Source organism: Vipera ursinii (genome assembly GCF_947247035.1).
Source record: "Vipera ursinii genome assembly, chromosome: 6".
NCBI classification, from domain to species: Eukaryota; Metazoa; Chordata; class Lepidosauria; order Squamata; family Viperidae; genus Vipera; species Vipera ursinii.
The window spans coordinates 41,035,200-41,048,106 of record NC_139515.1 but is presented as its reverse complement, the minus strand read 5'-3'; the positions used below and the strand labels follow the sequence as shown (position 1 = coordinate 41,048,106).

Here is a 12,907-nt window from a genome sequence, read left to right as displayed (position 1 = left end):
CCTCAGATCTTGGTAATAATGAAGTCTCTAACATTTCTCCCTTTGAGCAAGACTTACCTTCTAAAGAAGGTCTGATCACTGGCATTCATTCTTAAAATCTACTTTTTTTGCTTAATATTAATATTTTTTCAAAAATTGCTATTATTACTTGGGTATAGAGTTCTCATCTGGTGCTATTCATTAGGGTTCCAGTACCTAGCTCAAGGTTGATATCTTAAATGTTATCATTACTGGCAACACCCTCAAAAAATGACTGAACATTAATAGAAGAGAAATACAATCTTCCTGGATTATAATTGGTTTAGATCTGCTGGTTATGTTGCACAGAGTGGTGAAATGTGTTTTTTTCTCTGCCAGACATATTTTCCTGTTGACAGAAGTCTTCATCATGGTTCAGTCCAAGCCGGGAATAAACAACATGGTGACTGCTTTAGAAAGAAGGTTGCAGTTTATTGAAGAGGAGAGCCAGACAGAAAGATGGCTCTGGAAGAAAAGAGAGAACACATGTAGGAGTGGGTTTTTATACCCTCTGGGGCTTTTGTTTGGAGTTGTTTCCTGTTCCTGTTTGAGGCTTTATATTTCCTGTGTCATATATTCTGACCTGAGTCAGAAGGGGAAGGGAGATTTGGGACTATTCAGAAAACTGGGCATGCTTTTCTGCCTCTTTAAGATATTTTGCTAAGCACATTGTGCTTTAGATTGTAAGACGCCCTGAGTCTTCGGAGAAGGGCAGGATATAAATGGGATTAACATTTTAAAAAATTTTGTTTGAGAAAATTTATTTTTCTGCCCTTTTAATATTTTCTTCTCTGGGGGGCTGTCTTCCCACACTCTCTAATATGAACCCCCACCATGACATAACAATTTTTTATACATTTCCAAGTGAAAAAATATAAAACAACTATCAATCAAAAACAGTTGATTTCTAAAGTCCAGTCAGCTACAAGATTATGAGGAGTTAAAATGAATATTCTAAATATATTTAAATATATAAATATAATATAAATATATAAATATAATATGAATATTTATATCTTGCAACATGCACTCTGCCATTTGAGATACAATCTTACTTCTGTTATTAAGTTATTTAATGGTCCAATAGCAAAAGATATTACCAAAAATAAACTAACAAATAACATTGAGTCCCAAAAGTTTTCTTAAGATATCATTCTGTATTTAGGTATAACTGGAAAACTATACAATCTTTTTTCAGAGGTATTTCCATACCAGATTAGCAGATTACTCAACAATGGGAAATTCTTAAAAAGCAAGGAATTATTCAGAGATGTATCTACCTTGAAAATAGCCCATGTTGAACGGTTTAGTAGAGACAAACATCAAATACCTGACCACTGGAAATGTTTTATGACATTTTGTATTATGTCATAAAATGCTGTAGGCTAAGATTTATGTCATAAAATGGTTCATAAAATTAAACAACTTTGATACAAGAGTCATGGGTCCTAGATTTTGGACACATTCTGTTAAGTTAGTTCATTTGAGGTACCTTGGTTGAAAAAGGTCTGCCCTATGATACACCATTTTATCTAGTTATAGACATGAAAATTTTAGTAGTACATAGATGGATAGACTGTTCAGATACCATTGTTTCTTTTTTCACAAACAATTCTCCAATATTAGAAGGAAAAATAATGACAAAATAATCCAGAGCTTAAATTTTGTTTAAAAATTCTCAAATACTCCAGAGATTATTAAACTTTGTTTAAAGTCCTATATCAATGGTACTGAGTCTTATTTTTTTAATATAACAATTAAAAGTACTCTTTGCAGGTAGTCTTCAACTTACAACCACAATTGGGAACAGAATTTCTGTCACTAAGAAATGTGATCATAAAGTGTCACTAAGTGACAGTATCATTTAGGGATGGCAATCCTGGCACTTCCTGTTGCTGTCATTAACTAAGAATCACAATTCATTGAGTACCCACTCCAACTGAAACCATTCCAGGCTTGGTCTTTCTCAGCTCAAGCCTCAGTAAAAGGACTGCCTCCTCTTCAGCTCCTCCCATATCTACCCTCCATTCTGCCTTTAGCTGCTCTGCACCCTGCCTTGCAGGGTGGAAAGTTGCTCCAAAATCGCACGGCTTTGTGGTTGCTTGCTGCACTGTAGCTCAGGGGCTTCTTGGTGCACCATACCCTGGGATTACAACAAGCAGCCCCAGGAGCATGGTGCAAAGCCACAGTGGCCTGGAAAACATCAGCCACCCCAGTCCAGTTCCTGCTGCCCTCCCCAGTGTGCCCTCCAAAGCCCCTGCTGTCCTGCACTCTGCTGCCCCAGCTGACCTGCGCTCTTTTCTTGCTCCCACTGCTAATGACAGCTGCCTGCCCTGGCTCTTCATGAGGCAGCTACTGAACATGTGAGACTATCTTCCTAAATCTCACAAAGAAACTGCCATGAACAACCTTGGGAAGAAAATCTTGTGCAACCAGCAGCTACCTTGTAAAGGGCCAGACTGAGCATGGCTAGTCAGCAGCGAGAGCATAAAAATCATGAAGATCAACTAGGGCAGCAGGGGTCACCAAGTGCAATGGGCCCAAAGGGCATAAATGGGAGGAGATAGGTAGATGGTAGAGTTAACAACCCGTGCAGTTGTTAAATGTGGGCAGGTTGCCAAGTGCCTGAATTTTTGTTACATGGCTGTTGGGACCCTGAGGGGCCGTAACTTTGGGGATTAGTCATTAAGTCCCTTTGTTCAGTACCTCTTGAACTACAGTCACTGAACAAATGGTAATAAATCAGGATCACCTCTATAGAATAATTATAAATCACAACTGTAATTGTCTCTCCTTTTATTTTGATATGTAATAGTTTATATGATCACATATGGAAGCCATTTTATCACAACTCTGCTGAACAAATATTTAATTAATTAGAGACTTTTATGTGACAAAATACAGAATACGTTGTAACAATATGATTTCTAAAAAGTTAACATCAGTTTATATATTGTTTAGTTTGGATTAGTTTTTGCTTAAAAAATAATCTGAAAAAATATACAAAGAATGAGTGTTCTTTGGAGTCCTAAGTGTAAATTTTATAAAACGCTTAAATCAAAAGCAATGAAGAACATCAGTAGAATCCAAAGTAAGTTTCTAATTCTGACTGTACATTAGACTAGAAATAATTGTAAAAAGAAACATAGTTCTAAATTATGTGATACTCAATTAAAATAGTGAAAGGTACAATCTGTCTATCCCAATCCTGCCATGCATTAAGTCCATAGAATCACAGTATTATGGAATTGTACGGCACGTCTCGAAATCCTTGTATCATCTTTGTCGCTCTTCTATACCTATTCTAATCTGTCAATATTTTTCTGGAAGTGCACAGTATTCTATGTGTGATGTCACACTTGTTAATTTTATCAACATGAACAAATATAAGAAAAGGGTATTTTAGATATTTGAGAACATAACCAAGAGTTCATACATTAAAGAAAACACATAATGGTGATGGTAACAGGTCTATATCACTTAAACACCAATCTCTAGACTATCGAGAGATATTTAAACTATCATTTTCTATTAATTCTCCTTTGTTCCTGTTTTAAGCTGTCAATATTCTTCTGGAAATATACAGTGTTCCAGGTGTGGTGTCATACTTGATAAATTTATCAACATGAACAAATATATGAAAACAATATTTCATCTGCCTACATTGTCATAACATTTTCAGTAGTAAAGTGACTACTAGCCCATCTCTTTTATTTTTTATTTTATTTTATTTTATTTTATTTTAATTCCATTTATATCCCGCCCTTCTCCGAAGACTCAGGGCGGCTTACAAGCTTAGCAGTAGCCTTCATTCTATGTATATGCCTGCTTATTAGGGCTTTTGCCCCCCCCAGCGGCATTATTACAAAGTCAGCTTAATTGCCCCCAACAATCTGGGTCCTCATTTTACCTACCTCAGAAGGATGGAAGGCTGAGTCAACCTTGAGCCTGGTGGGATGCGAACCTGCACTAATTGCAGGCAGCTGGTGTTACTTAAGGAGGCATTAGCCCTAATAAGCAGGCATATACATAGAATGAAGGCTACTGCTAAGCTTGTAAGCCGCCCTGAGTCTTCGGAGAAGGGCGGGATATAAATGGAATTAAAATAAAAAATAAAAAATTAATACATTTTTATTGTACATTCCATGCAGTTACTCATGCAAAATCTATATGCTTTATGTTTTAGTTTTTTATAGATCAATACATACATACATACATAACAATTAAATAACATAGTAATTTATAGATGAATACTATTTTAACAATGGAGCCAAATCTCTGTGAATGACTAACTCAATACGCAGTATTTTGGTAAGATGCTTAAATTTTACCAATGTATTGTAATACCAAAAGTAAAACTGAGAACAATCTTAAAACTGAAGCAGTTTGCTTTGATGTTGGAATGATCTGATAATCCCAAAGCTCCTTCAAACTACAGCAGATAGGGCTGATTTGGGGATATCATCACATTAAGAAATAGAATGGAATCAGCAGTTTTTCTGAGATGTTCTCAGTGCTGAACTTCAGAAAGTAAATGGTACAATATAAAATTTGAATTTCGATGTCAATTTAAAAGCAATTTAATTTAATTTAAAGGGTTAGTATAACTATTTTAAACAATTTGTCCTTCTATCACACTACAAGCAATAATTTGCTGGTAGCTTTCAGAGAAACCCTGGGATAACACAAAAAGCTTTCAGCATCAACATGTCAGATCTTATAACCTTTGGTAAGCATAAATAATTTCTGCAACTGATTTAGTTTCCCTCTCTGAAAATGTATTTCAGGGGTTACTTGTGACCTTTATTGCCAGCAATCCCAGACAGCATGTTCTTACTGCGGCGTCTTCGGGGGTTGGGAGTGGGAGGCACCGTCTTACAGTGGTTCTCCTCCTACCTCTTGGGACGTTCGCAGTCGGTGTTGGCAGGAGGGCAGAGGTCGGCCTCGAGGCCTCTCATTTGTGGAGTTCCTCAGGGGTCGGTCCTCTCGCCCCTCCTGTTCAACATCTATATGAAGCCGCTGGGTGAGATCATTCGTGGTTTTGGGGTTGGGCATCATCAATATGCTGATGATACCCAGCTTTTTATTTCTACCCCAAACCACCCCAGTGATGCCCTTGATGTGATGTCCCATTGCCTGGAGGCGGTTCAGGTCTGGATGGGGAGGAACAGGCTTCGGCTCAACCCTGACAAGACTGAGTGGCTGTGTGTGCCGGCGTCTCGGGAAATTCAGATTATTCCATCGTTAACTATGGGGGGTGAGATATTACCCCCCGTAGATAGAGCTCGCAACTTGGGTGTCCTCCTAGATTCACAGCTCTCTTTGGAAGATCATATAGGAGCTGTGACTAGGGGGGCCTTCACCCAGGTTTGCCTGGTGCGCCAGTTGCGGCCCTATCTGGACCGGGATGCCTTGCGCACAGTCACTCATGCACTCGTGACCTCCCGTTTGGACTACTGCAACGCTCTCTACATGGGGCTGCCCTTGAGGACTACTTGGAGGCTACAGCTGGTGCAGAATGCGGCTGTGCGAGTGGTGGTGGGGGTTTCCCGATATTCCCATGTAACACCTCTACTCCGCGAGCTGCATTGGCTTCCGGTTGTCCTCCGGGTAAGATTCAAGGTGCTGGTAATGACCTATAAAGCCCTAAATGGCATGGGTCCGGGTTACTTACAGGAGCACCTGCGGCCGGCATCAACTTCCCTTCGTCCAGTGCGCTCCCACAGAGAGGGCCTCCTTAGGGTGCCGTCGGTCAAAGAGTGTCGACTGGCAGCCCCCAGGGGGAGGGCGTTCTCTGTGGGCGCGCCAGACCTTTGGAACCGTTTACTGGTCGAGCTCTGGATGGCTCCCGACCTTCGCTCCTTCCAACGTGACCTAAAAACATATTTATTTGAACAAGCCGGCCTGGTCTGATGGGTTTAGGGGTATTTTAATATTATTGTATTAACTTACTGAATTGGGCTGTATTTAATATTTTTTTTAACTTTTGTATATTGTATTTTATTGTATTGCCCTGTACACCGCCCTGAATTCTTTGGGAAAAGGGCAGTATAGAAATTAAATAATAATAATAATAATAATAATAATAATAATAATAATAATAATAATAATAATAATAATAATAATAATTAGCAAAGCAACAGCATTAGATTCTATATCTATCACATTAAAACACAATTTTTGCAGGCAGAATCATTTAGGAATGAAAGCCAGGTTTAAATTTCTGTTTAATTGCTAACAAAATGGAGATTCTCAGGGACAACTGTAAAATAGTAATTAGCTATTTGGAGAAGCAATAGCAATAGCTCTTAGACTTATATACCACTTCACAGTGCTTTACAGCCCTCTCTAAGCGGTTTACAAAGTCAGCATATTTCCCTCAACAATCTGGATCCTCATTTTACTGATCTTGGAAGGAAGGATGGAAGGCTGAGTCAACCTTGAGCTGGTGAGAATCAAACTCATAGCAATGAGCAGTGTGTTAGCCTGCAATTCTGCATTCTAACCACAGTGCCACCACGGTTATAGGAGATGAGTTTCTCTTAATAGCTAATTATTAAGTTAAGCATTTTGGGGAAAAAATAGTAAGCAAATAATATTAGGATTTAATTAAAATAGCAGATGCCTTCCTTATTGATAAAATCCATTATTCTGCATGGCAGGATACATGTGCCGGCTTACATAACTACTCTAAGATAGAATTTTGCATGTTCATCATCCTGATATTGGGAAAAGAGAGAAATGCCCCACTACTTCCAAGAATGTGTCCCATTTTTCCTGAGGAGAAAATATTTTACTTGACAACCTAATCTAATATTTCTCAACCTTGAGAACTTTTAAGATGTGGACTTCAACTCCTGGAATTCTAAGAGTTGAAGTCCACACATCTTACAGTTGCTAAAATTAAGAATCACCAACCTAAAGGCTGAATCTTTTAGAGTGGATTATAGAATAATCTATTCCCTTTGCCATGACTTTGCCATGTAGTGCAGTTGGTGTCAAGGCATGCATTTTTCTCTTACTACATTTGTTATCATGTCAAGGTTCTAATAAATCATATAGAATGTTGCATCCCATTTTTCTCCTTCATAAGTTGGGAGACATAGTTTCATTAGACTTCATAATACGTACATCTACTACAAAACATTTTGCTTCCCTCCTCCCATTTCAGAGTTCTCCCATTTTCTCCCCATACCTCCCTTGACCAAAGCTTTGCAAAACCTTTACAAGCTTAATCTGCTTGGATAGCCAGGCAAGCAGGCTGTGCAAAAGAGGAGAGGATATGTTGAAAAAGGAATGAAAACATCTGTAGAAATAACAAAAGTCATAAGAGAGTTACTCAAAGATGGGCATCAGTGGGTGACTGATGAAACTGAAATACCTCCCTTCCCCTTTTTTGCCCAGGGTTAAGAGGAAGGACAAATACTGTGTGTTGGGGGGAGAGAGCACGGGGGAGGCTCAGCTAATCTCAATGTACACATGTTGTACTTTGACAATAAAGGTTTATTATTATTATTATTAGAAAGGCAGATCTTAACCAGCTTAGCCAAAGAAAAGATAGAGAATGTCTTCCTTCTTATTATAGTGACTCAGGAGAATGGAGCAGTGGAGAGGTTTGAAATCTTGTGAGCTCCATTTGATAAAGAAATGAAACTAGAAATGGAGGCACAATATCTTTTAGCTACCCACAATCAGAAAATAGACAGATGGACACATCTGCAAAAAGCTATGGAGATGGCCTTCAGAGAAATATACAGTAGTTGTTACAAATATAAATTCTGGAAAACAGACATTTACATAGGTTTTTATTTTACATTTTGCAAATCTTTGTGCATTGGCTACATTTTTATTTGCAACAACACAACTAATCTAGTTGAGTCATGCCTGTAAATTTCTACTGTAAGCAAGTTCCTCGATATAAGGCTAGATATATAGAGTGTTAAATTTATAGCTTTGGCTAATGTGAAGGTAACAAATTATTCAGTCCTAGTGCCACAATACAGGTCAAAAGACAGCCAATAATCATAATGCAACAAATATAACTACTAACATAAATAGTGATGACACGCTTGAACATACAGTACTATTTCAAATTTATTCCAAATTTCTTAGAAGTTATAATCACAGCTAAATTTCCATCCAGAATACTTGTTTTCACTCTGGAAAGTTTTACGTCAAATAATTTCATGAAAACACACTCTTATCTTTTTGAATTACAAAAATGTTACTTCCAAAATAGAGGAAGGTTGGGATAAAAGAGCACAACTCTATTAAGATACACAGTGTAAGGCTTTAATTTCTTTAAATCACTTACTTTGGAGCTGAAGGACCTCTAGGCCATGTTCCATCTTCATTTTTTTGTTCTATCACTAATACCTATATGGAACAAAAAGGCAAACATGAACTTCATCCAGTTTAGAATAATGGAGCATAACTTATATTTACAGGTAGTTCTCGACTTATGACCATAATTGGACCCAAAATTTCTGTTGTTAAGTAAGCATTTAAGTGAGTTTTGCCCCATAGTATGACCTTTCTTGCCACAGTTGTTAAGAGAATCACTGCAGTTAAGTTGGTTGTTAAGTGAATCTGGCTTACCCATTGACTTTGCTTGTCAGAAGGTCACAAAAGATGATCAAATGACTCCTGGGACACTGCAACTGTCATAAATATTAATCAGTTGCCAAGCATCTGAATTTTGCCATGTGGCCATGGGGATGCTGCAATGGTCATAAGTGTGAAAAAGTAATAAGTCACTTTTTTCAATGCTGGTGTAACTTTGAATATTCGCTATACGAACTGTTGTAAGTTGAGAACTACCTATGCTCACCTGCACACTGAAGCAAGGACAAATGATAGATTTTCAATTATGCCAGTATTATGCATCTTAACATTTAAAATGTACCTGTTTAATTTATATCAAAAACTGAATTTAAATAATTCTAGAATGTTGGTAAAGTATTATTTTTGGTACACAGATAGGCCTCACTTAGAAACTCAGATAGTTACCATTTAAAGTTACAATGGTGGTGAAAAAGTTACTTTGCAACTAAAGCCCACAGTTATGATCTTTGCAGCATCTTTTTCTCTCAGTCACATGTTCACCAATAGAGTCAGTTAGTATACATTGTTCTGTGTCTGACACTTTGTCCCCCAAAGCAGAAATTGTCCAAATAACCTATCTCTTCCTGAGCTGCTTTTCTTTGTGGGGCAATACTTCTTAAAAAATGCTAAGTGCAACTTAATAAGTTCAGTTGTTAGCTTAACTAACTCATTTGCAGCTGCTGCTTTTAACTGATGAGACTTTAAGCAGTTTCATAGCTTTAGTTTTTGTCTGCCTCCTAAGTAGCTGAAGGCTTGAAGCATCAGCATACCACATTCCTTTCAAAGTGGATTCCCTATTAAGTGCCTGGTTTTGGCCAATTGTGCTCACTAAACAGGGACCACCTGTACTTTTGTTTGACACTTGTATAGGCAGGGCTTTTTTTCTCATAGAACGCTCAGAACGGCGTTCCAGCAACTTTTTTTGCAGGGGAAAAAAAACCCAGCCCCCTTATTGGCTTTCCTAAGCCTATTGCAGGGCTAGCAATCTTGGCTCTTTTTTATGACTCAAGGACTTCAACTCCCAGAAATCCTGAGCCAGCCATGCTGAGGGGAATGGGAGAGATTTCCAAGCTGAGCCATGCTGGCTCAGGAATTCTGGGAGTTGAAGTCCTTGAGTCATAAAAGAGCCTGCACTAGAGGAAGACATTAAAATTATTTACAGGATTACTTCTTCAGGAACTAAACTTTCAGAATCTAAAACAGCTAATTCAAAAAAGCCAAGAGGAAAGAACCTCACATTTTTCATCTGCTTCTGTCTTTTGGAAGGTAAAATTAGATAACAAAATAATCTATTTCTTATGTTAGCATCTCTACAATGAAATCAAAGGTAACAGGAAAGAAATGAGAAACATTTTTCTCAATGTAATATGTTTAATTTAGCTGATTCTAGAAAAAATAGTATCTTTTGTACACTCTTGAAAACTATTTTGAATGTAAAAAAGTCTTAAGAATGAAATATTCTTAATTTGGACTTTACTTTTACTTTTTGGACTGAGGTGTGTTTTGAAAAATAGATTATTTAGAATCTAGTTATGTTGCACTTCAGTCTTTAAATAATTAACCTAGTATATACATAACAATATATGATGTTTTCCTTGGTAAGCTAAACATCAATAACAACATTTATTAAAAAGGCTAAAATAATTTCTGGTGATATTATCTGTATATTAAAATTTTGGACAAGCAGTGATCATGTATCCTAGCAAAAGATGTTACATATGTGCATAAGTGTAGTCAGTAGCATATGCCTTTTTAAAAATATCAAACATGCAAAGAAACAAAAATAAGTCCAAAATATCTGTATTACATCCAGAAATGCCAACTTTGCAACCAATATTTCTCATCCATAACTATGGCACCCTAAGGATACCTGCATACATGCAAATGCTTCTCTGGGATCAGTAACGCAGCAGGGATTGCTTTTTCCTTCCAGTAACATATACCTAAAACCAGTTTATTGCATTTGGCAATTGTACTAAAAAAAATCTCATTGTCAACCAATATAATTCATTTAATTTGAAATCAAGTGAAAAATTGATTTAAATTATTTTATTAAAACAAATTAACAGCAATTCTTTTATAAGAAGTTGCCTCAAACAAAATGAGTTTGACATGCCTGCTCTTGATAGTTGAATGCTCCAAAATAAATTCTAGATCAGGCCTGTACATGCAGCCTACCAAGCACCCTTGGACAGAGCACAGACTTTTTTTTTTTAAAAAAGTAATAAAATCACCACCACTGCCCTGAAAGTCATGTTGCCTAGTGCCTCCATGGCTTATGACCACAAGCTCCAACACTGTAAATGCTCCTTTAGTCACCAAATCATTGATTAGCCCACCGGCATTCCTTTGCAGACCACAAAGATTTTTAATTTATCAGTGTGGGCCTTCTACAAGTTGCACAGATCTCTTCTAGATTTTCCTTTTGCCTTTCCGAGTTAACTCCTTGGTCTGTCATTGAGCAAGAATTTACTTTGTAGGGAAGCATATTATCATTTGATGTATATTTAACATATGTTCTACCTTTATTTACCAATTAAATAATATTTGAATGCAATCCACATGGTGAGGTTTAATAATAATAAGTTGGAAGGGACCTTGGAGGTCATCTAGTCCAACCCCCTGCTCAGGCAGGAAACCCTATACCATTTCAGCAAATGGCTGTCCAGTCTCTTCTTAAAAACTTCCAGTGTTGGAGCATTCACCACTTCTGGAGGCAGGTTGTTCCACTGGTTAATTGTTCTAACTGTCAGGAAGTTTCTCCTTAGTTCTAGGTTGCTTCTGTCCTTGACTAGTTTCCATCCATTGCTTCTTGTTCTGCTTTCAGGTGCTTTGGAGAATAGCTTGGCTCCCTCTTCTTTGTGGCAGCCCCTGAGATATTGGAACACTGCTATCATGTCACCCCTCACCCTTCTCTTCATTAAACTACACGTACCCAATTCCAGCAACCGTTCCCTATATGTTTTAGCCTCCCCCAATCATCTTTGTTGCTCTTCTCTGTACCCTTTCTAGAGTCTCAACACACAAAAAAAAGCTTTTGCACAAGCTATGCTACTCCCTCTATTGGCTTTCAAAAGCCTATTGGCTTTCGAAAGCCAATAGGAATTGCTGCTGAGCGCACCAAAAGACCTGGCTAGCAAACGTTGCACCAGCTAGTTGTCTGCAGCAAAAGCAAGTAGGCAGGAACTTTGCATCCCTCCCTGCTGCCCTACTACATCATCTCAACTAGGTAAGTAAGAGAGGACAGGGAGTGGGAGGTAGGTTCTGCGGAGTCCATGTGCACTCCATCCTTGTGCTCACCCGTGTTAGCCAGGCTGGTGGCCTACCTGGTACTGGACCTGTGCCACTGTTGCCTCGCCCTGCGTGCATAAGTGGCCGTCCTGCATCGCCTGGCCCGCACCGCCTCCACTGCCCGCCCCGCGCAGCCTTGCCATATAGAGCGGGCCCTGCTGCTCCCACAGCACCAGCCGTGCCGGCTCTGGCCCCAGGGGGGAGCCTGCCAACACCCCTTGCACCCGTGACCGCAGCAGCGCCGTCCCACCCCACCCACCCCCACCTCCTGCACCCGCCAAGATGAGAGTTCCGGCACCTTTTTAGAAAAAAAGCACTGTGTATAGGAATCATTAAACATATGAAGCACAAGTAGTATTCAGATTAAATTTAACCAAAGGAGTTTAATTTCTTGTACCTTTTCAAAACTGTTGCAGTGTATAACATATACAGATAAAACACTTGTTCTTGCTTTATTTTACTGTTAGATATTCCTTTCAATCTTATGCGTAGTTCTCACTTTAGTAATATGTGTTAGGCATATGGTGTTAGCCTACAATGTTGGGTTGAAAATATATTAACCATAATGCTATGTCTTTAAGTTGTTAATTGGCCAATGGGTGTGTAAGTGTTCTCATGGCCATAAGAGGGAGCTAGGAATGTAGCCGCTCTCTCTCTCTGAATTCACTGATCTCTACTATTACTGTTTTTGCTCTGCTGTTGGTTTACTACTGTTGTAAACCTGAACTGTGTATTGACCTCTGGACTTTGTAAGAAGACTTTGTAGTTTGGCATACTCCTTGGACTGTTGCTATTGTTTATGACCTGGACTGTTTATTTTTGATTGTGCATTTTTGTTCTTACACCACCTTAAAGTAAACTACTTTTTGCTTTTATAACCCAGTGTACTCCTGTGTGTGACTCTTGCTACTCTCAGTACCCTACCTTGTCTGTGCAACTCTTTGGTAGCACAAGGAGACTCTGCACAACAAATTCCTTAACACTGGTTATGGGC

The 12,907-nt window shown here is 38.5% G+C and overlaps 1 protein-coding gene across 8 annotated transcripts in view; it reads right to left on the bottom strand.

The window, feature by feature from the left end:
• Positions 1 to 12,907, bottom strand: part of USP15 (ubiquitin specific peptidase 15) — an 84,180-nt gene that overhangs the window by 54,130 nt on the left and 17,143 nt on the right. For 6 of the 8 annotated variants that reach the window (XR_014492940.1, XM_083366462.1, XM_083366457.1 and 3 more), the window contains one exon: positions 8,333 to 8,394. Coding sequence is in view for 6 of the 8 variants with exons in the window: in XM_083366462.1 (XP_083222588.1) it covers positions 8,333 to 8,394 (62 nt within the window). In the remaining 2 variants the exon portion in view is untranslated. Of the gene's footprint in view, positions 1 to 406; positions 484 to 7,280; positions 7,325 to 8,332; positions 8,395 to 9,859; positions 9,933 to 12,907 lie in introns of those variants that run through there. The other 2 variants (XR_014492941.1, XM_083366461.1) reach the window with 2 other exon arrangements.